The sequence below is a fragment of the Numenius arquata genome, chromosome 4 (genome assembly GCF_964106895.1).
Source record: "Numenius arquata chromosome 4, bNumArq3.hap1.1, whole genome shotgun sequence".
NCBI lineage: Eukaryota > Metazoa > Chordata > Aves > Charadriiformes > Scolopacidae > Numenius > Numenius arquata.
The window spans coordinates 4,154,881-4,179,095 of NC_133579.1; the positions used below are offsets into that span (position 1 = coordinate 4,154,881).

The 24,215-nt window shown below is 44.4% G+C and overlaps 1 protein-coding gene across 3 annotated transcripts; it reads left to right on the forward strand.

Annotated features, from left to right (window-relative positions):
- Positions 1 to 595: 595 nt before the first annotated feature.
- LACTB2 (lactamase beta 2) lies at positions 596 to 20,514 on the forward strand. Of its 3 annotated transcripts, none has more exons than XM_074146572.1 (7): positions 596 to 848; positions 1,431 to 1,594; positions 6,670 to 6,793; positions 8,798 to 8,976; positions 12,808 to 12,956; positions 13,718 to 13,799; positions 18,531 to 20,514. In XM_074146572.1, exons 1-7 carry the CDS (start codon positions 727 to 729, stop codon positions 18,572 to 18,574), a joined length of 864 nt encoding a protein of 287 aa, XP_074002673.1. In that variant the 5' UTR covers positions 596 to 726; the 3' UTR covers positions 18,575 to 20,514. The 3 variants fall into 3 exon arrangements, with proteins under 3 accessions (XP_074002673.1, XP_074002672.1, XP_074002671.1); XM_074146571.1 differs by having other exon boundaries at positions 727 to 848; positions 13,718 to 13,795; positions 18,531 to 19,683; XM_074146570.1 differs by lacking the exon at positions 18,531 to 20,514 and having other exon boundaries at positions 727 to 848; positions 13,718 to 13,912.
- The last annotated feature ends 3,701 nt before the right edge of the window (positions 20,515 to 24,215 follow it).

Here is a 24,215-nt window from a genome sequence, read left to right on the forward strand (position 1 = left end):
AGCAATGAGGCACCAACCCCTCACGGAATCACAGAATGGTCGGGGGTCGAAAGGGACCTCTGGAGATCATCCAGTCCAACCCCCTCACAGAGCAGGGTCACCCAGAGCAGGTCCCACAGGAATGTGTCCAGGTGGGGTTTGAATGTCTCCAGAGAAGGAGACTCCACCACCTCTCTGGGCAGCCTCTTCCAGGGCTCTGCCACCCTCACAGGAAAGAAATTCCTCCTCATGTTTAGGTGGAACTTCTAATGTTCCAGTTTGTGCCCGTTACCTCTTGTCCTGTCACTGGGCACCAATGAGAAGAGCCTGACCCCATCCTCTTGACACCCGCCCCTTGGATATTGATAAGCACTGATGAGGTTCCCCCCTCAGTCTTCTCCAGGCTGAACAGCCCCAGGTCTCTCAGCCTTTCCTCATCAGAGAGGTGCTCCATTCCCTTCAGCGTTTTTGCAGCCCTGTCTTCCACGCAATTACCACAGCGTTTGTTTCCAGAGGCCGACTTTTAAGCGAAAACCCGCCGCTGCCCTCGCCGGGAAGGAACCGCCTCACTGAGGGCGGGAGCCGACTCCCCTTCGCCTCACGACCGGGCGGAAGGCCCCGGGGAGGCGGAGCAAAGGGGAAAGCAGCGATTTCCGTCTTCCCTCCCTTCGCTTCTGGTGTTTGAGGAGAGCGGAGCCCGGGGGCGGGTGGACTTTACCGGGGGCGGGGTGGATTTTCGCTTCAGAGATGGTGTCGCTGCTACCGCGCATCGAGCGGCTCTCGTCGCGGGTGGTGCGGGTGTTGGGCTGCAACCCGGGGCCCATGACTCTGCAGGGCACTAACACCTACCTGGTGGGCACCGGACCCAGGTAACGACCCTGTTCGGAGGGCGGGGGAAGGGGACGGGGCGGGGGGGACGGGGCGGCGGCGGCCGCCGCCGCCCCGTCCCCCCTCCCCGTCCCCTTCCCCCGCCCCGCTTGGGGGCCTGTGCGCTGCCCCTCCAGAGGCGGCTACCGCGCTGTTCCCAAATCCCTTAATTAGGGTAAAAAATGAGGAGAAAAATTAACAAAAACCCGACTTCATGAAGTTGTGGGGAATGGGTGGCCGGAGGGGTGTGGAGCCGAGGTGGGGAGTTCACTGAGGGGAGCCCGGGTGGGTGCCCTCTCCTCAGGCCCTCAGGGCCGCAGCTCCTGTTCCCCTATCCGGGAGCTACAAGTTTGTGGACTAAATATATTACTTATTCCTCTTTGTAAATAGTTATGCCACGGGGGTGGAATGTTACGGAGAGGAGAGATGGTGTCTGGAATATGGAGACATCCATTATTACCACATTTCCCTGCAACGTTTGGTTCTTTCTTTAACATTACTTAACTGTCATAGGAGAAGTCTAAATTCTCTCGCTATTTTTTTTTTTTTCCTCGCTTCCTTTTTTTTTTTTTGTCCACGTGTAGAAGAATCCTTATTGACACTGGGGAGCCAGCCGTTCCTGAATATATTGGCTGTTTAAAGCAGGCGCTCTCAGAGTTCAACATCTCGATTCAGGAAATTCTAGTGACGCACTGGCATCACGATCACACCGGTGGAATACCTGATATCTGCAAAAGCATCCTTGGTGGTAAGCCCGAGATTTCAGATATTGTTGAAAATGTTACATGCTTGGCAAGGAAAAAAAAACCTTTCCTGAGTGCTTCTGTGCAAAGCACCCAGAAGATCATAGAATCATAGAATCATCCAGGTTGGAAGAGACCCTTGGGATCATTGAGTCCAACCATCTACCCTACTCTACAAAGTTCTCCCCTATACCATATCCCCCAACACCACATCTAAACGGCTCTTAAACACATCCAGGGATGGTGACTCAACCACCCCCCTGGGCAGCCTATTCCAATGCCCGACCGCTCTTTCTGTGAAAAATTCTTTCCTAACGTTCAGTCTAAACCTACCCTGTTGGAGCTTGAAGCCATTCCCTCTCGTTCTGTCATTAATTACCTGTGAGAAGAGACCAGCACCAACCTCTCGACAGTGTCCTTTCAAGTAGTTGTAGAGAGTGATGAGGTCTCCCCTCAGCCTCCTCTTCCTCATACTAAACAGTCCCAGCTCCTTCCACCGTTCTTCATAGGATTTGTTTTCCAGGCCCTCCACCAGCTTCGTTGCCCTCCTCTGTACCCGCTCCAGCACCTCGGTATCTCTCTTGTATTGAGGTGCCCAAAACTGGACACAATACTCCAGGTGTGGCCTCACCAGTGCTGAGTACAGGGGCACAATCACCTCCCTACTTCTGCTGGTCACTCTTTTTCTAATACAAGCCAGGATGCTGTTGGCTTTCTAGGTCACCTGGGCACACTGCCGGCTCATATTCAGCCGCTTGTCAATTAGAACCCCAAAGATTATCCTGGAACCTCCGATTGAAACTACATGTAATTTCATTATACTGTTGCAGTGTCTAGAATGGGAGCAGTGAATAATTTGAATGTTGTAGTACTATAGTTTTTTCATCAATACCTGTGCATACCTTCATAGTGAATTTTTCTTATGTGTGAATAATGAGAACGTACGTTACCATCGGCAGTTTACATGATATTAAGAGCTGTGAGAAAAACTTGGTAGTCTTTGTAAAGGAAAGTAAAATATCAGAGTAAACTTTGATACTCCTTTCTACATTTACGGTAATGACAAGTTGACCATTATTTTCGCTTGCATAAAAACAGTAAATAACTTAGTCTCTGAAAAAGAAACATGCATAACTTTGAGATTCCTTACAGCAGACCATTAGTAATTGCTGACAAATTCATAGGCCTCAGATCATGAGGGGGAAGAGGGCAGGGGAGTCTGCAGGTGAATCCTGATCTAAAAATGTGTATTTCATGTTGATAAACAGTAAGAGACGTTTCCCCTTTAGTGTCTGGGAAGAGAATAAGCAGTATGGATCGTACAGTTCTGAGCATCATTGGACTTTGTCACAAGTTTGTCACAGGCTTTATCAGATTTTGTGAAGTTGCCAGGTGCTTATTTGCAGAGGAGCTGGGGTGCAACTGAAAATAACACTGGTGTCTTTGTGAGGATTTTGGTTTTGCCAACTCATGAGCGTGGTTGTAAAGACTGGCAAGGGATATAAGTACCTTTCTGGGTTGCTCTCCATAGCTGTTCCAGCCCAGGCACTCACAGTTCGTGCTCAGTTCAGAACGATAGACGCTGAGGGAAGCTGCAGGTCAAAAAGCCTCCATCCAGAGTTAGGCAAATGTTGAATGAATCAGAATCAGAATCGTAGTGGTTGGAAGGGACCTCAGAGATCATCGAGTCCAACCAACAGTAAAAAAAAAAAAAAAAAAAAAAAAAAAACACACCACAAACAAAACCACCACCCACCACCTGAACACACAACAACAACAACCAAACCAAAAACCATCACCCACCCACACAGCACCCCACCACAAACCAGTAATCTTGGACACTAGAGCATGCCCTGAAGAACCATGTCTACACGTTTCTTAAATACCTCCAGGGATGGTGACTCCACCACCTCCCTGGGCAGCCCATTCCAATGCCTGATAACCCTTTCAGTAAAGAAATGTTTCCTAATATCCAACCTGAACTTCCCCTGGCGCAACTTGAAGCCATTACCCCTTGTCCTATCATCTGTGACTTGGGAGAAGAGACCGACCCCCGTCTCTCTACAGCCTCCCTTCAGGTACTTGTACAGAACAATAAGGTCTCCCCTCAGTCTCCTCTTCCCCAGACTGAACAACCCCAGCTCCCTCAGCCTCTCCTCGTAAGACTTGTGCTCCAGACCCCTCACCAGCTTCGTTGCCCTTCTCTGGACCCGCTCCAGCACCTCAATGTCCTTCTTGTGGTAGGGGGCCCAAAACTGGACACAGTACTCGAGGTGGGGTCTCACCAGTGCCGAGTACAGGGGGACGATCACCTCTCGGTCCCTACTTGCCACACTGTTCTTGATACAGGCCAGGATGCTGTTGGCCTTCTTAGCCACCTGGGCACACTGCCGGCTCATGTTCAGCCGACAGTCGACCAACACCCCCAGGTCCTTTTCTGCCAGGCAGCTCTCCAGCCACTCTGCCCCCAGCCTATAGCGCTGCCTGGGGTTGTTGTGACCGAAGTGCAGGACCTGGCACTTGGCCTTGTTAAACCTCATCCCGTTGGTCTCGGCCCATCGATCCAGCCTGTCGAGATCTCTCTGCAGAGCCTCTCTACCCTCCAGCAGATCAACACTGCCACCCAGCTTGGTGTCGTCTGCGAACTTACTGAGGGTGCACTCGATCCCCTCGTCCAGATCATTGATAAAGATGTTGAAGAGAATTGGCCCCAGTACCGAGCCCTGCGGGACACCACTCGTGACTGGACGCCAGCTGGATTTAACTCCATTCACCACCACTCTCTGGGTCCGGCCCTCCAGCCAGTTTTTAACCCAGCAGAGGGTATTCCCATCCAAGCCATGGGCAGCCAGTTTCTCCAGGAGGATACTGTGGGAGACTGTATCAAAGGCTTTGCTGAAGTCCAGATAAACAACGTCCACTGCCTTTCCTTCATCCAGCAAGCGGGTCACTTTGTCATAGAAGGAGATCAGGTTTGTCAAGCAGGACCTGCCCCTCGTGAACCCGTGCTGGCTGGGCCAGATCGCATGGGTGTCCCTCATGCGTTGCATGATGGCACCCAGGATGATCTGCTCCATGATCTTCCCAGGCACCGAGGTCAGACTGACAGGCCTGTAGTTCTCTGGATCATCCTTCCGGCCCTTCTTGTGGATGGGCATCACATTTGCCAGACGCCAGTCGGCCGGGACCTCCCCAGTTTGCCAGGACTGCTGGTAAATGATGGAGAGTGGCTCCGCAAGCACTTCTGCCAGTTCCCTCAGTACCCTCGGGTGGATCTCATCTGGTCCCATAGACTTGTTTGCATCTAGGTGTTGGAGCAGGTCCCTCACCACCTCCCTTTGAATTGCAGGGGCTTCACTCTGCTCCCCGCCCCTGCCTGCTAGTTCAGGGGTCTGGATATTTAGGGAACCCCCTATCCTACTACTAAAGACAGAGGCAAAGAAGGCATTTAGGACTTCAGCCTTCTCCTCATCTTTGGTTACTATGTTACCTCCCTTATCCAGTAGAGGATGGAGGTTCTCCCGAGATCTCTTCTTGCTATTGATATATTTATAGAAATTCTTTTTATTGTTTTTAACATCCAAAGCCAGGTTGAGTTCTAGTTGGGCTTTGGCCTTCCTAATCTTTTCCCTACATAACTTTGCTATACCTTTGTAATCTTCCTGCGTGGCCTGCCCCTTTTTCCAAAGGTCATAAATTCTCCTTTTTTCTCTAAGCTGTGACCCTATCTCTTTGCTCAGCCAGGCCGGCCTTTTCCCCCGACGGCTCGCTTTACAGCGCGTAGGGATGGCCCGCGCCTGGGCTTTTAAGACTTCCTCCTTGAAAAACACCCAGCCTTCCTGAACACCTTTGCCCTTCAGGGATTCCCCCCATGGGACTTTTCCAACCAGTGATCTGAAAAGGCTGAAGTCCGCCCGCCGGAAGTCCAAGGTTGAGGTTTTGCTAGCCCCCTTTCTTACCTCTCTAATAATTGAAAACTTGACCATTTCATGGTCACTAAGCCCAAGACGGCCTCCGACCACCACATCTCCCACTAGTCCCTCTCTATTTGTGAGCAGCAGGTCTAGAGAGGCACCTCCCCTGGTTGGCTCACCTACCAGTTGTGTCAGGAAGTTATCTTCCATACACTCAAGGAACCTCCTAGCCTGCCTGCTCTCTGCTGTGTTGTATTCCCAGCAGATGTCCGGTAGGTTGAAGTCCCCAACCAGAACAAGGGCTGGCGATCGAGACACTTCAGCCAGCTGCTTATAGAATGCCTCGTCTACCTCCTCATCCTGGTTGGGTGGTCTATAGCAGACTCCCAGCACCAGATCTCCCTTGCTAGCCTTGCCCTTCATCTTTACCCATAAACACTCAACTCTATCATTGCTGCAATCAATTTCCATACAATCAAAACACTCCCTAACGTACAGAGCCACACCCCCACCTCTCCTTCCTTGCCTATCCCTCCTGAAGAGCTTATAGCCATCCATCACAGCATTCCAGCTATGACCATCATCCCACCATGTTTCTGTGATGGCGATTACATCATAGATGTCCTGCTGCACAATGGCTTCCAGCTCATCCTGTTTGTTGCCCATGCTACGTGCATTAGTGTAGATGCACTTAAGCCGGGCACCCGATTTCACCCCCATCCATGGTTCTTTCCCCTCAGGCTTCCCCTCAGGAAGCACCTCAGAATGGTGCTTCTGCGAATCATAATACATAACACGAGCACAGAAATCTTAGTGGTGGTATAGAAACTTGGGGTTTTGGCTCTTGATGAGTCAAGAAGGAACGTTTGTAACACATCATAATTAGTGACATCTTTTTTAGTTTCACTTGTGCTTTTTCATCTTCAAAATTGCTGCTGGTACAGAGTACAGTATTCACATTCAGTGGCTTTTGCTAGTTAGTGTTTGTGGCTCTGGAATAAGGTTGCTTTATAAGCTTAAAGTTACTGTACAGAATTTCTTGTTTCTGGTTTTGTATTCACACTGTGTAATACTTAATAGTACTTGTTCAAAAAGTAGCCTTTCTGTGGAATTAGCTTCATTAGTGACAAATTCAAAACATCGTTTTCTTTGCTGTCTTCAAATAGACTCTGAATATCGCATCTGTAAGCTTCCTCGTGTGCCTGACCGTGAGGAAACAATAGAAGGAGGACATAAATATTTTTATCTTAAAGAGGGAGATGTGATACAGACAGAGGGAGCCACGCTCAGGTAAACACCAATTTTTTACTTTAAAAGTATTTCCCGAGGAGACACTAAAACATTTGATGCTTAAAATGTTAAATTTTAAACCTTTAACCTGTCAGGTTCTTGTAGGGTGCCAGTTTGGGAGGGCTACTTCCCAGAAAGCCTCTCTGCCTCACACAAACACACATGCACAATAAAAAGATCTGACCATTCTGTTTCCAGAGGTCTTTCATTAACAAGGCATTACTCTTCCAAGGGCAGATTTTGCTTGTTTTCCTCAGTTGAGGTGCGAATTATATCCCACTTGTAGGATATGCCAGCTGGCTGATTGGAAGAAAAAAAAGTAAACATAAAGGATATATTTGACTGAAAGCATTTTATTTTGTTAGTGTAAAAAGAGAAAATACATGAGCATGATGTTGAATATTGAAGACCTACCGCTACCTAAGTGTTTGGACAAAATCAGTTTAGAGATGGAAAACAACTTGTTAAATTTGAATCCAAGTAAGACGGGGTGGCATGTTTTGAAGTTTGGGGTAATGCAGCCAAACTTTATGCTTTGTTAAAAGCAGGTATTCTCAGCTGGTTAATTCAGTAAGCACTTTAAGAATACTCTTAGATCCACCACTGGTTCCGAAATTGCAGTATCTGCATGTCAAATTTTAGTTAGCAACCTTCAAGTTTTCAGGGTGTGCCAGGCAGTGTTGGGTTCTTTTTCCTTTGTTTTTCCACATCAGTGGTTAAGCTCCTGGTGAAGTTTTGTGAGGAACTGGAGGATGCAACTTCCCACAAACGCAAGATGCAACTCATTGGCTTGATTTCTGTGTTGCCTCCGCAAGGGCGATGGCTCCACCTGCTTTCTGCTGAGCTTGGTGTTCAGTAAGAGCTGGAAGTCATTGCATCAGAGGGTGCTGGGCTTCTGGCCTCCCACCCCCGGGTGCCCTTTGGCATTGGCCTGTATGTACATGACACTTGGCACCAGCTCTGTCAGGACCTTATCGCTGCCTTGGTGCATCTGCCATTAACAAGAAGATTCTGTTGAATTTCAGCCGTGATGTTGGTCTGAGTTGTGTATTTTCAGTTTGAATCACCCACTCACCCTTTGCTGCATTCTAATGCAGTGCTTGTTCAAGATCTGGGCTCCTAAATCTTTACCATTCACAGAATCACATGGGGTTGGAAGGGACCTCTGGAGATCATCTAATCCAACCCCCCTGCCAAAGCAGGTCCACCCAGAGCAGGTTGCACAGGAACGTGTCCAGGTGGGGTTTGAATGTCTCCAGAGAAGAAGACTCCACCACCTCTCTGGGCAGCCTGTTCCAAGGCTCTGCCACCCTCAAAGTGAAGAAGTTCCTCCTCATGTTTAGATGGAACTTCCTGTGTTCCAGTTTGTGCCCATTTCCTCTTGTCCTGTCACTGGGCACTATATTCAGCTGTTTAATGACCTGCACATAGAACAGCTAAAAGAACCATGATTCCTTGTTGTATTTGACAGCTCCACTCGTGTCATGAGGCTTTCAGGGAAAAATAAATTTTGGGAGACAGAACTTTATCTGGGTTGCGTCTAGAAGTTTGTAGTTAAATTCTAAAAGAATTGCCAACATCATCCTTACCGTCTTTTGCTAAGTGCACGGTGTATGTCAAGAACTTCACACATTTCAATCTGCAAATAACGTGTCGATTTTTCTTTTTTAAAGCTTCGGAGTAAAGCTCCCTATAACACTAATTCTACATGACTAGGCAGCTCCTTGATGTGCTTTTATTATGTACATGTCATGGAAGTAAAAGCATTTTAGAGATGATGATCTGTGTTCTCTACATTGTATAAGAAAAATGGACTGGGATTATACAAAGCCATGCCCTGTTTACATTGACATTTTAGCCTTTTTTGGTCTATTTTTTTCTGGGTTTTGTTATGGGCTACTTTGTAAGTGTATGGTTTTATCATTATTTTTTTCTAGCTTCTGAAAATGAAGCATATATGCTGTGTGGAAACTTAATGCTTTTTTGTTCTTGTTCTTTAAACAGAGTTTTATATACTCCTGGACACACTGATGATCATATGATTTTACATCTGGAAGAAGAAAATGCTGTATTTTCTGGTGACTGTATTTTAGGGGAAGGAACTACAGTAATTGAAGACCTGTATGATTACATGAAAACTTTGAAAAGGTTGTTACAAATGAAACTAGATTTAATATATCCAGGTTAGTGGTTCTATTTTTAACTGCTTTGTATCACTATATGACTAATAAATATCTCCTCTGAGAATTTGAGAAGTCTTATTACAATCAAACAGCGTTACTAGTGTAACAATTCAAGTTCATTACTTAATATATATCCCATGCTAAGCTAAGATGACTTTAGAGCATGGTGGTTTGCAAGACTTGAGAAATTTTCAGTGGCAGATATCTTTCCTTCTGGAGATTTCTCCATTTGAGGGTGAAACTTGTGCTTTGGTGCCTAAAGCCTACAGAGGCCAGAATCTTTAACTGTTAGAATCACGCAGCAAATTTGGTTTTCTTATATTGCTCTATTCATGTGCCTTAATGTTACCCTGCAAGAAAAAATAATAGTTGTTCTTTTGGTCCTTTGCATCCCCACACACACTGCTGACGTGAGTAACCTGGTAATGCTTTTCTGAGAGAGACGTCTGTCCTTTGCAGCACAGATTAATCATAAATTTGTCTTGGAAAACTACAGAACTGTCAAATGGTTGTCTTAGTTAATGACTTAGCTTAAATGGGAACAAGAGCCAAGAGGCCAAACAACATGTTCTAAAAATAAGTTACCGAATCATTCAGTCTATGACTTTGCTTTAATTTTTCTCCTCTGTCACCCCCAAACCTTGGGAATGCATTTAGTTTTCGTATAAACCACGTGTCTGTTTGACAAGACCAGATTTTAAGAATATATTAGGTAACTAGGGTTTAAGCTCCTCATGTGCTTTTTCAGAGCTACATCTTAGGATTTTTTCCTGACTTTTTCTGTTTCATCTTCTTGAACCTGTCACTCTGAGCGACTGTCTACATTCTCATTTCTGTCTTCCTCCATTAACCGTCTATGTTTAGCCTACATAACCAGATCTCTTTTGTGTTCATTCTTAAAATATCTTCTTTTGAAGTAGGTGTTCTTGAAGTCCTTTAAGATCTCAGCATAAAAATGCTATTTAAGAAAAATATCACTATAAATATTCCATGGATATGGAGGCTGACACAGACAGAAATAGTTGTAGACTTAGCTACTGATAAAACGAAGAATATTTTAGCCTCCAGAATCTCAGTTATTGATCAATTGAATGTTCTGCTTTCCTTCTTAAATACCTACGAAACACGGTCTGTTCTTCTAATGGAACTTCTGCCTTCCAAAGCCCCATATGTGCCAAATTCTATTGGGTTTCTCAGTTTTACCTGTTGTTTTTCACTCTCTCCTTAGTCATTATTTGTCTAGATTATGCATTCACCGAGGTTGAATATTTGTCCCATTTATCTGTTTTGCTACACTGGGAAAGTGTAGGGTGCTGCACCTGGGGAGGAATAACCCCCTGCACCAGTACAGGTTGGGGGCTGACCTACTGGAGAGCACCTCTAAGGAAAAAGACCTTGGAGCCCTGGTGGACAATAGGTGTCATGAGCCAGCAGTGTGCGCTTGTGGCCAAGGCGGCCAATGGCATCCTGCGGTGCATTAAGAAGAGCATGGCCAGCAGGTTGAGGGAGGTCATCCTCCCCCTCTACTCTGCCCTGGTGAGGCCCCATCTGGAGTCCTGTGTCCAGTTCTGGGCTCCCCAGTTCAAGAAGGACAGGGAACTGCTGGAGAGGGTACAGCAGAGGGCTACAAAGATGATGAGGGGCCTGGAGCATCTCTATTACGAGGAAAGGCTGAGGGACTTGGGTCTTTTTAGTCTGGAGAAGAGAAGACTGGGGGGGGATCTGATCAACACCTATAAATAGGTGGGTGGGTGTCAGGAGGATGGGGCCAGTCTTTTCTCAGTGGTGCCCAGTGACAGGACAAGAGGAAATGGGCACCAACTGGAACACAGGAAGTTCCATCTGAACATGAGGAGGAACTTCTTCACTTTGAGGGTGGCAGAGCCCTGGAAGAGGCTGCCCAGAGAAGTGGTGGAGTCTCCTTCTCTGGAGACATTCAAACCCCGCCTGGATATGTTTCCGTGCAACCTGCTCTGGGTGACCCTTGCTCTGGCAGGGAGTTGGACTGGATGATCTCCAGAGGTCCCTTCTGACCCTTGCCATTCTGTGACTCTGTTGTAATTATGTTCAGGCTGTATTTGCAATTAGGAAGCCAGTTTGGTATTCCACATTTTCAGTGATGAGTAGCTGAGTATTGAGATGGTTTGGAGCTAACTTTTTTTTTTTTTATCGGTGCATCATAAAATGTATGTGCAAATCACAAAATCACAGTTTTAGGTCTTCATAATTCTTGAACTGATTCTCTCTTCCCCATCCACGCTTTAGCACTCACGTTGCAGCCTCAGAATTAGAAGTAGGGGAGCATGATTTTTTTGTCACAAGCTGACTGCTGGCTAGGCGTGTGTTGTTGAGTTTTGCCAATCCTTGCTCTTCCATGTTACTTTTTTAATTTAACGTGGAAATGACTTCAGGCAGAATATTTTCGACAGTCCATTTATAGCCAATAGCTGAAGAGAATCCTTGGAACCAGAAAAAGGAGGTATAGTCAGTAGAGGGCTCCCTATCCTCTAATAATAAACAGTGATCCTTGAAAATACAGAAACAAATGGGACTGGAGTTAGGAATCTGTGCAAGATTTCATGGGCTGATTATTTTCTCCAGTGTTATCCTCTGTGCTTTAATTTACTGTAAAGTGAGAGAATCTCTATTATTCACAGGGCGTTATGAGAATAAGAACTTTCTGTTTATCATCTGGCCTATACAGAGGTCTGAAATAATATGAAACTGTCTTGATATCAAGTCTGAATTATTGGAAAGACGGTCACATTTTGAGACATCTGTTTCACATGCTCAGAAACATTTTATGTTTACATGATACTAATTTACTTATTGGTGAAGTTAACTGTTGCTGTCCCTGAAAAATGATGGATGGGAAAAATCCGCATCTAGATTTAGTTCCAAGCTTTCTGACATCATTTTAATGTATGTTTATATGTATACACAATGGCTATGGATCAGATGATGTAATGGGTATGAATTATCTTTAACTTTGCAAAACATGGGGTCCATTCTGGGTGCTGACATCGGTCTTGTATGTTAAGTCAATTAAATCACTTAGAAGAGCAGGGACTGGTTTTAAGACTGCCTTGTGTTTCCATGTGCAGGCCTTAATCCTTTAATGTGACTTCTGTCATTAGAGAATGCACGAGAATGGACCGTGACCATTATAGTCTCTGATCTGTACATCTTAATGGTTTTTTTCTAAATTTAAGCTTTTGTTTTTAAATGGTAACATATTGTCTAGAAATGCTGTTATATTTGTAATTTATTTTGTAAGGAACAGTAGCTTCAGATGAAATATGTCTGAAGTCATTAAATATATGTGCACATGACAGTACAGTTTTATACTTACATGTTACATATCTTTTTATTTATATTATCTTTACACAAGGTAAGCTTCGGTGTCTATTTAGTAATTCAAATCTGCTGAAGTGAGTGTATAAGATGATATGCATAAATATTTTGACTTGCTGAAGGATAGACTCCTTTGACAATTTTTTATTTCATAGATACTCAAAACATGAAAAATTAGTTGCTATATTTCTACAAGCATATATATATGTAATGTTTTTCAATTGCAGACTGTGGTGCAGACATTCGTACTTAATTTTGTCCTATTTATATGAAGAAAAGAAAAGAAAAAAAACCAAAACCATATGAATATCTTGCAATTTAACTTCAAGGGTACTCTGACAAGGTGGTACCTACAGATGCTGCTCCCTTATGGCTTTAAAGTCTGCCAGAGTTCACACAAGATTGATTCAGTTACTCAGTAGCATACTTAATTCCAAATTTAAGTAATAACCCTGTGATACCTATGTTTTGATTTAGGTCACGGCCCAGTAGTACATGATGCAAATGCTAGAATCCAGAGCTACATTTCTCACCGAAACGCACGTGAACAGCAAATTCTAAATGTTTTCCAGAAGAATGCTGGAAAATCGTATACATCCTCGGAGCTTGTAAAGATAGTCTACCAGGTAATTGCTGATGAAAGGTTTTTAGATCAAACTAAAGAAAATTAAGGTTATGTTCATAAAATTGTATCTTACAGTTTAAGTATTTGAGTGAAGACCATGGTGGCCTTTTACAAGAGAAAAAAAAAAAAAAGAAAATATTTCTGCTTGTTCAGAATTCATATATGACTGTGCATTTAAATTATATTGTTTGAGCACTTCACTGGAGTGGGCCCCAAATGATTCTTACAAACTTCTTGTTTCACTATCTACATGGTCCTTAAAAACAGTTTCCTAGTATCAAGTAAAAATTAAAGTTGTTTTGTCTTCCTGAAGCTGTTATATTTTTAAACTTGTTTACTCATTTACAGATACTAGTTGTTAAAGGATATTTAAACCCCTGCAAATATTGTCATGGAATAGAAGTGATAGGAACCTGCAGAGAAATACATCTTTAAATTTGTCTTTAAAAATGTTCAGCTGAGCTGACAACCCAGTGCAGACCAAGCTCAGAAGGGCACAGTCTTGCTAGTGTTGGCCAAAGTTTGCATAATACAAATGGAGAATGCAAGAAAAATGAGCAAAGTAAACAAAAAAATGTGGGTTTAGGCTACTAGTTTAACTAGTGTAAAATTGATTTACTTATTTCAGTTTGTCATTATATATAACTAACTCAATGTTCAACATAACATAGATTTTCCTCAGTTGCTAATAAACCCTGTGTTCTGTATTGACAAAATAATTGGGAGATATTTAAACAAAATGCATATTTATGTTCCCATTAGGAGATCCCTGAAAATTTACTTCTAGCAGCAGAAAGTAACCTCCTAGTCCACTTGAAGAAGTTGGAAAAAGAAGGAAAAGTGTGTAAGTTGTGGATAGAGGGGTGGATGGAGGGTTATTTCATTTTGATTTTTATGTACTGTTTCTCATTGCGTTTTAGTGCATTATTTCCAGGGGGAAAAAATACCTGCAATTAGTTGCAACAGCTGCCCTTCAGCCAATTTGAAATAGAATTATATGCAAAAAGCCTATGGTTATACATTATTTCCAAACTTTTGGAAAATCTTTTATAAAGTATTTGGGACATGCTTAGAGCACAGATTACTGCAAGGCATATACCTTTACATTTTTATTTAAAACACACCATGGAATAAATAGAATAATAGAAGTGCCGAGGTTGGAAGGGACCTTTCAGATCATTGAGTCCAACCATCAACCCAACACTGACAAAACCCATCACTAAACCATGTCTCTAAGCACTATGTCTGCCTGGCTTTTAAATACCTCCAGGGATGGTGCCTCAACCACTTCCCTGGGCAGCCCGTTCCAAGGCTTAATAACCCTTTCCGTGTAAAAATTGTTCCTGATATCCAATCTGAACCTCCCCTGGTGCAACCTGAGGCCATTTCCTCTTGTCCCATCGCATGTTCCTTGGGAGAAAAGACCAACACCTGCCTCTCTACAACTCCCTGAAAGGAGGGTGTAGAGAGCGAGAAGGTCTCCCCTCAGCCTCCTTTTCTCCAGGCTGAACACCCCCAGCTCCCTCAGCCGCTCCTCACAAGACTTGTTCTCCAGACCCCTCACCAGCTCCGTTGCCCTTCCCTGGACACGCTCCAGCCCCTCAATGTCTTTTTTGTGGTGAGGGGCCCAGAACTGGACACAGCACTCGAGGTGGGGCCTCACCAGTGCCCAGTGCAGGGGGACAATCAGCTTTGTGTATTTTCTGAAATTCATACCTAAGTATGCATGTATGTAACATCTTATGGAATTACATTTTATGTTTCAGCCTTTCCTAAATGCATATTTTTGTATGTATGTGTTCTAGAGATGGCTAAAATCACGCAGTGTAAATTTCTACGATTTCTGATTAGTACAGTACTTAAGTAGAGCAACTATATTTAGTTTTCTGTTTTCACGTTGTACCTTTACTTTTAGTGAACAAGTTCTATTTCTGTAATGGCAGGCGCGTGCGGAAACATTGTTCAGCCAGAATCCAAGGAAAATACTTCTTCCTGTGCATTGTATAACTGCACCCGTGTCTGTCTACTTAAAAGTAAATAACTACATGAATATTTAGAACTCTCTTCAAATTTTCAGCATTTACCAACCTGAATAACGATATTTCCTGGGGTGCATCAGGAAGAGTGTGGCCAGTAGGTCGAGGAAGGCATCCTCCCCCTCTGCTCTGCCCTGGTGAGGCCCCATCTGGAGTCCTGTGTCCAGTTCTGGGCTCCCCAGTTCAAGAAGGACAGGGAACTACTGTAGAGGGTACAGCAGAGGCTACAAAGATGATGAGGGGCCTGGAACATCTCTCTGATGAGGAAAGGCTGAGGGACTCGGGTCTTTTTTAGTCTGGAGAAGAGAAGACTGAGGGGGGATCTGATCAACGCCTATAAATACTTAAAGGGTGGGTGTCAAGAGGATGGGGCCAGTCTTTTTTCAGTAGTGCCCAGGGACAGGACAAGAGGAAATGGGCACAAATTTGTACGTAGGAAGTTCCACCTAAACATGAGGAGGAACTTCTTTGCCGTGAGGGTGGCAGAGCCCTGGAAGAGGCTGCCCAGAGAGGTGGTGGAGTCTCCTTCTCTGGAGACACTCAAAACCCACCTGGACATGTTCCTGTGCAACCTGCTGTGGGTGGACCTGCTCTGGCAGGGGGTTGGACTGGATGATTTCCAGAGGTCCCTTCCAACCCCATATCATTCTGTGATGAAATCAGTGCATTTTTTCCAACTTAGATCTTCTGTTTATTTTAATGAGGAATCAGCTAGTAGGTACTAATTGCTTGAACAATTCAGACTTAATTTTCTGAAATAATAATGACCTGCTTTTGATTCAAAGAAAACAGAGTAGAGACATGTGAATACAGTCATTACTGCAGTTCGGAAAATGCTGTCTTTAAGCATATTTTGTGCAGAATGCCATGGAAGCTTACCAGCATGATACTTACTGCACCAGCTCTTAAATGTGGTCTCAGTTCTTGATTATTAACACATTATTGACCCAGACATTTCTCCAGTTTGGCTCAACGAGATTCCCCTGGGGTATCAGATGCTCTTGACTGTTTATCCCTTCCTTTCACTGCCAGAGCAGCTCAAGCAGCAGCATTTTCTGTTTAGATGAAGTAGTGGATAAATTAACTTTCTCTCTAAAGGTAAACTTGCAGTTGTCCCTACAAAAGATGTCCAGGAATTAATTTGTTTGACTGAGATAGTGACTTTCATCTCTTAAGCCAGGGGTTTTTTTTGAGGCCCCCTCCAGAAAACACACCCTTTTCATGCTTACTGGACAAAAATAGCTCAGTTTTCCTCAGAAATCATCTCTGAATTTTGAAGAGACAGGAAGTACAGAGCTTCAGAGAGAGATGTCTGAAGTCTGCCCTTCTGCTTTGCTCTGGTTAGACCCCACCTGGAGCACTCTGTCCAGCTCTGGAGTCCTCAGCACAGGAAGGACATGGACCTATTGGAGTGGGTCCAGAGGAGGCCACAAAGATGCTCAGAGGGCTGGAGCACTTCTGCTATGAGGACAGGCTGAGAGAGTTGGGGGTGTTCGGCCTGGAGAAGAGAAGGCTCCGGGGAGACCTTAGAGCCCCTTCCAGTCCCTAAAGGGGCTCCAGGAGAGATGGGGAGGGACTCTTGATCAGGGAGGGGAGCCATAGGATGAGGGGGAATGGTTTTAAACTGAAAGAGGGGAGATTGAGATGAGATCTGAGGAAGAAATTCTTTGCTGTGAGGATGGTGAGACACTGGAACAGGTTGCCCAGAGAAGCTGTGGCTGCCCCATCCCTGGAGGTGTTCAAGGCCAGGCTGGATGGGGCTTTGAGCAACCTGGTCTGGTGGGAGGTGTCCCTGCCCATGGCAGGGGGGTTGGAACTGGATGATCTTGAAGGTCTCTTCCAACTCTGACCATTCTATGATTCTATGTGTTCACAAAGCAGCAACTGCTTGAAATTCTTAGAAAGCTTAAATAATTAGACGAGATACTAATCAGAAGAATTGTTGAGACTTTTCTACTCCAGTTGGAGGTCCTTGATACAGCTGTGTGCTCCTGCTTTCCACAAAGTACGAGAAGGGCCCTTTAAAGTTTCCTGTTCTGGTTTTTTGGGTTAGTTTGTTTTTTGGTTTTTTTATAATCTCCAGTTTGTGCTCACAGAGGAGGAGAAAAGCAATCTCATCAAAACACTTGGGGTTTTTCTGTGCTGACCTCTGCAGCGCGGACACAGTTGTTAAATTTTTAAATACAGGCTTGGAGGCAGAGCTGTGATAAATGCTTAACAACATGTGACCTCTGTCAGTTTTTCAGTTCAAATTAAGGACATCTGTTAAGGAAAATTGATTCTGTTGGTTCTGAGCGTGTAGCATACAGATACTTGCGGACTCATGTTACCTGTTTGTTTGGTTTCGATACGATGTCCTTTCCATGTAGTCTTGAGTTGCAGCATTTCAAGTTTCCTTCTCATTCTGGAAGCCTTGGGTTTGTAGTCACAACACTGTCTGCTTAATTTTCACAAAATATTTTTTCCAAAGAGACATGTTGTCAGTGCGGAGAATGAATGTGACAGGCGTATTATGAAGTTACCAGAGAGCTGCTCTGTGCAAATCATGGCCATATGCTGCAGTCATTAATTCACCACCTCATTCTGGGGATTGCAGTTTACGTTGGGACATAACTTTTATAACTTCAATTAGGAGTGATACTGCCTTTGCGGCTTGGCTTTTCATAGAATCATAGAATTGTTGAGGTTGGAAGGGGCCTTTCAGATTATCGAGTCCAACCATCAACCTAACTCTGACAAAAACCATCACTAAACCATGTCTCTAAGCACTGTGTCTGCCCGGCTTTTAAATACCTCCAGGGATGGTGACTCCACCACTTCCCTGGGCAGCCCATTCCAAGGCTTAAGAACCCTTTCCGTGTAAAAATTGTTCCTAATATCCAATCTGAACCTCCCCTGGTGCAACTTGAGGCCATTTCCTCTTGTCCCATCGCCTGTTCCCTGGGAGAAGAGACCGACCCCCCCTGGCTACACCCTCCTTTCAGGGAGTTGTAGAGAGCGAGAAGGTCTCCCCTCAGCCTCCTTTTCTCCAGGCTGAACACCCCCAGCTCCCTCAGCCGCTCCTCACAAGACTTGTGCTCCAGACCCCTCACCAGCTATAAGCTTTCTCCCACGTGTGGATATAAATATCTTGGTCACTGTTTCACATTTTTAAATCACAGCTGATGAAGAGATAGAAATAGTTTGACTGTTCTTAATTTAGGAGCACAGATTTATTTTTTCCTCTAACGTTCATAAATTTCAGAATATGCAACAAGCGCTCTGCTACCTCAAATTTCTTAACATCTAAAAATTTTAATGTTCTGACCTATAGGATTATTAAACCCTTTTTGATTACTAATTCTTTATATTGGGAACCAGTTAATGTTAATGTCACCTTCCATTAAAACTGAATACTGGCCTGAAGGAAAGTATTCCAAGAGTTTTAATAAAAAATGACATGTCCAGAGGTACAGGTTAAGCCTGACATAGATGCTATCCATGAACATTAGACTAAGTGTTAGTTTGTGACTAACTTGGTCTTTTTTATTTCTTAACAGTACGTGAAGCATCTCCCAACTTCAGATGGAGACACAATTTATAAATCACACGAGATTGCTCAAGAATATTTTTAATTTGCACAGTTGCAGCATGAAAAAATATATTGATGAGCTCAGATGATATGTAAAATAAAAACTAATTCTTCTCTCTTCTTTTTAAAGCAGTAACGCAATTTTAAAGCGATGTTACAGTCAGTTGATTAATGTTTTTCATACTCTGTTTTATGGGAATTTTAAAAAATAACCTGATAATTTTAAAAAGTCACCTGGTAGGTACTGAGTTAATAAAATGGAATGAGTATGAAGAACTGAATGTTACCTCTGTTATAAAATACCCAGCTTTTCATCGGTGGCAGAAGGAAAAATAGCAAGGTCTAATAAAGTTAATATTACAAAGCAATATTATAAACTTAATAAATATATTTAAAAATTTCTAGTAAAAATAATAGACAAGGTGTTATTCTAAATCTGTTTTTCACTTGCTTGTGATTTTCTAATAAGTTATCTGTACAGTCTCAAAACCACATTACTTTTGTTAACAGGTGTAAATACTGGGGTTTATATTGCTTTTTTAATGTAGCTGCCTGTGCACATCTCTGCTGGTTGCTCACTGCAATAGGGTTTAACAGACGCTGAAAGTAATTCCAGACTTCTCTGTTTTCTGGTGGAATTCAAAGGATTCATAAATTTTAATTAATGAATGTCAAAAAATGCACAGAGTTGGAGCAGCCTCTTAAATGCTTTCTCTTATAAGATCCTTCAAGAATGTGATTTAAAAGCTGTATAAATTCAGGTGTGTATTACACACCCTATGAAGTTAAGTTTATCACTTTATAACTAACAAGCTTTTAAGTTTTGCTCTTAAATCCCTTTAAACTACAAATATTTGAACTAAAGGTTGCATTTGGTTGTAAGATACTGGGTAGTGTATTAAAATAAAATGGTTGAAGATTAATTTAAACTGCAAGTTCAGTTCTCTGTGTAGCTTAAGCTTTCAGAATAGCGTATAAATATTTGCATTGCTTTGTGTATTCAAAGTGTGTGAAGTTTTTGTTAGATACGCTTCTCTTAATGCTGGCTCAACCTTAAAAAAGAATAAAAATCAGATAGGAGATGTTTGAAAGTACCGAAGGCAAATATATGTCCTTGGAAACCCTTGAAAACCTTTTGCCGTTCAATCCTGTACCTTCGTTTGTGAAACACGCAGATCTTTGGCTATTTAAGGCAGGTCTTAATAATTATCATTATTTTATGAAGTTGATGGCATTTGTTCTGGTCAACTGAGTCAAATCCAATCCAAAAATGCTCCCAGGGCCAGCAGTCTGAAGCTGAAATCATATTCTGAAGTAGTAACCACACCCCCAAAGAGGGGAAACAATAACTTTTTGCTTTATAAAATGACACATTTTGTTGCAAACTTCATTTTTGGCCACATCATGACTCTCGCTGACATTTAACTTTCTGTGCAGTTGCTGTTCTAGGGTCTTTTTCAGGTCTCCTCATTTTTCTTCCTTTTATGTTTTCTGTTTATTTGCGTTTTTCCGTTTCAGCCACTCTTTTTTTTTTTTTTTCCCCTCCTCCCACAAACCTGATTTTTTTTTTTTCAATACCTTTTGGATTGTTTCTCTCTTCATAATTACTCAGCAGCTTTCACGTGGACTTCTTTCCATTAATAATTACTGTTTTCCTGTAGCTATTTCATGAGTTTATAGTTACCTCTTCCGTTGTTAGGAATAAAAAGGTAATTGTCACTGTTTTCTTTTTTAAGAACTTAATTCGCATGCTCTGAATAATGTCATTTTGCTTGAGGGAAGTCGCAGTTTAAGCAGAGCTGTGACGATCGTGTAGCAGTGTCTCTGAAATACTAAAAGCAGAGACTGCAGTTACTCGGATGTATATACGATATATGTATAAAAATGGGGATTGGTCTGTTAACACCCCTTGTATCGAGTACATTCCATCTGTGCAGAAAGCATTAAAAGTTAAGAACAGAAGCAGGAGAAGGGGCAATTTCTGTCTCATCAGGCTGAAAGGGCAAATGTCATTGGATGCATTAACTTTCCAAACAGGTGGAGACAGAAGCTGGAAGAAGCACAAATTGCATTCCCAGCCTCCCTGCCAGCTGATTTTGAAGATCCTGTCCCGGGAGGCAGCATCACTTACCAGCTTTAACACCTAGGAAAGAAGTTTGATGGTAGTTATAACCTTTTGGGGGGTTTTCTCTTCTCTTTCTTGCTCGCTTGGTTATTTGCATTTAGTTTAAAATGTCGTTCTTGGTTCTATCCTTAGGCGTGTTTGACGGCAAGTGAATTTAGGAAAGGTTGCAGAATTGGAAGGGCATTGTCTGTTACTGCGGTAACGCGCTCTCCTGTTCCAGTGCCTCAACACCCTCACAGTAATTAATTTCTTCCTAATACGTAATCTGAATCTCCCCTCTTTCAGTTTAAACATCTGGAAAGAAACCTGGCAAATACAGACCAGCAACCCATTGGCAAGAAGCAGGCTGAGGGCCAATAGTCTCTGGTTGCCTAAAGAGCCGTAAGAAACATAGAATGGTTTGAGTTGGAAGGGACCTTAGAGATCAACAAGTTCTGACCCCCCTGCCATGGGCAGGGACACCTCCCACCAGACCAGGTTGCTCAAAGCCCCATCCAGCCTGGCCTTGAACCCCTCCAGGGATGGGGCAGCTACAGCTTCTCTGGGCAACCTGTTCCAGGGTCTCACCACCCTCACAGCAAAGAATTTCTTCCTGAGATCTCATCTCAATCTCCCCTCTTTCAGTTTAAAACCATTCCCCCTCATCCTATGGCTCCCCTCCCTGATCAAGAGTCCCTCCCCATCTCTCCTGGAGCCCCCTTTAGGGACTGGAAGGGGCTCTAAGGTCTTCCCGGAGCGTTCTCTTCTCCAGGCCGAACAACCCCAACTCTCTCAGCCTGTCCTCATAAGAGAGGGGTTCCAGCCCTCTGAGCATCTTTGCGGCCTCCTTTGGACCTGTTCCAACAGGTCCACGTCCTTCCTGTGCTGAGGACTCCAGTGCTGGACAGAGTGCTCCAGGTGGGGTCTCCCCAGTGCGGAGCAGAGGGGCAGAACACCCCCCCACCACCACCACCCTTCTGGCCACGCTGGTTTTGATGCAGTTGGCTTTCTGGGCTGCCAGCACACGTTGCCTGCTCATGGTGAGCTTCTCATCCACCACATGATGTGGCAGAAGAGAGAACTCCAGTAAAAGTGTGGAAACTCTTCAGATGAGGCAACAGGTTGCCTTGTTTTCCATTTCAGTGTATCAGGGTACGCTATGGCCTCAGGACAATCACCAACCCCAGGAGCTCTGTGCCGGTAGGAGAAGACTTCTAGCCAGCACCTGAGGTATTTGCTGATTACAGCTTGAGGAAAGGATGTCTTGTCCCAGTTAAGTCCCGTTTGTCACGTTCTGTGGAGATGACATGGCCTGATTTCTTTTAAGGCTGAGGTGGGAAATAGATGCGAGACTACCTTGGAAAAAGGATTCCGGGTTTTATCCCAGCCCAACGTACTCCTCGCGTGCAGTGTGTTACGTCCATAACTCCATGGTATGCAATCAGGCATATAAATATATATATATATATATATATATATACTTTCACGTTGTTATTGTTGAAGTAACGTTCTTACTTAAGAGTTACAAAATACTGGTGTGACCAGGGGTAAGGAGATCTCTAAGATACAAAACATTTTGGGGCTGAAATATGAATGCTTCTTCTGTTTAAACTTTAAAACCAACTCCCAATTATGAAGGAAAAAAATTCTGTAGCCTTTTCTGTATTTTTAAAGTACTCCAGATACCAAGTATCCCCCTCTCCTCGTTTAACAAACTCATACAAACTCTATAAGCAGCTTCAGAGCTGATGAAGGTCTTTTCGTAGTTGAAAAACCTGGTCCTGCACTAATTAGTCTGCTCCAGGGGTCGGTCACGGCTCAGTATAGTGGGAAGAAACCAGCCTATTAAAGAAGGTTCGTACAGTGCATTTGGTGCACGGTCTCCGTTCCGGCAAGGCAAAGCATTACTGAACGGTTTGATTTTAACCTCCCCGTATTCGTTAGCTGCTGGCTGCAAAAGCCTTTCAGACAACGCTAAACTTCGGCCATAAATTACTCATTTTCTTGATCCTTCTCCATATATTGGGTGCCTCTGTTAGCCAGAAGCTTTAATAAATAAAAGTAGCATGAATTTTGGAGGGGATTGAAGGACAGCTCAATTTAGCCTGGACGTTTTCTGCATCAGTGTTGATTTCTTAGACCTCTTCCTTCTGCTGTAACCCGGTAACAGCCTTCTGGGGTCGGGAGGGCTTTATTAATTCACATTTCACGGAATCACAGAATTGCCAGAGTTGGAAGGGACCTCTAGAGATCATCTAGTCCAACTCCCCTGCCAAAGCAGGGTTTCCTAGAGCACATCACTCAGGACTGCATCAAGGCAGGTCTTGAAGATCTCCAGAGAAGGGGACTCCACGACCTCCCTGGGCAGCCTGTTCCAGGGCTCTGGCACCGTCACCCTAAAGAAGTTTTTCCTCATATTTGAATGGAACTTCCCATGTTCCAGCTTGTGCCCGTTGCCCCTCATCCTATCGCTGGAAACCACTGAAAAGAGTCCAGCTCCATCATCCTTCAACCCACCCTTTAGGTACTTGTAAACATAGATAAGGTCTCCCCTCAGCCTTCTCTTCTCCAGGCTAAAGAGCCCCAGCTCTTTGAGCCTTTCCTCATAAGGGAGATGCTCCAATCCCTCAATCATCTTAGTTGCCCTACATTGGACTCTGTCTCCAGTAGCTCCCTGTCTCTCTTGAACTGGGGAGCCCAGAACTGGACACAGTATTCCCGTTGTGGCCTCACCAGTGCAGAGCAGAGGGGGAGAATGACCTCCCTCGACCTACTGGCCACACTCTTCCCTGCACAGCCCAGGATCCCATTGGCCCTCTTGGCCACAAGGGCACATTGCTGGCTCATGGAAAGTTTGCTATCCACCAGGACTCCCAGATCCTTCTCCTCAGTAGTGCTTTCCAGAAGATCCATCCCTAACCTATATTGGTGTCTGGGGTTCTTCCTCTCCAGGTGCAGGACCCTACATTTGCAGAACCTCATTAGGTTCTTCTCTGCCCAGCTCTCCAGCCTGTTCAGGTCACACTGGACGGCAGCACAGTCCTCTGGAGTGTCGGCCAGCTCTCCCAGTTTGGTGTCATCAGCGAACTTGCTGAGGATACACTCTGTCCCCTCATCCAGGTCATTGATGAATATGTTGAACAGGACTGGGCCGAGTATTTACCCTCTCTTTAAAGGTCTCTTCCTTCTGACACCTCCCGGTTAGCTTTTCTCCCCTTCTGCTTGCTTGCCCTTGGATTCCTTGTGACCGTTCCCCTGGAAAACGCCTGTCATTTGTGGCTGCCGAGCACAGGGTGAGCAGGGAGGGGTGGCAGGAGCCTGGTGACCGCCGTGCCCATCACCGACCCGCCGGGCTGCATCCCTCGGGGACCCGCCTCCAGCCGAGGGGTGTCCGGCGACAACAACGTTCACCCACAGCCTTAGGGAGAGGAGAAAAAAAAACAAACAAGGAGGGGGTTGGAAAAGAAAGAAAACCAGAAAGAAAAAAACCAAAGGCAAAGCTGGATGGCAGGGAGAGGGCGGGGAGCGGAGCCCGGCCCGGCTCTGCGG

Bases quoted from the DNA above. Each gene is read 5' to 3' on its own strand.
- LACTB2 (XM_074146570.1), top strand. From the start codon at position 727: ATGGTGTCGCTGCTACCGCGCATCGAGCGGCTCTCGTCGCGGGTGGTG. The intron at 6,794-8,797 runs GTAAACACCAAT...TTCTTTAAACAG, and splicing joins ACAGAGGGAGCCACGCTCAG to AGTTTTATATACTCCTGGAC. The intron at 12,957-13,717 runs GTAATTGCTGAT...TGTTCCCATTAG, and splicing joins TTGTAAAGATAGTCTACCAG to GAGATCCCTGAAAATTTACT.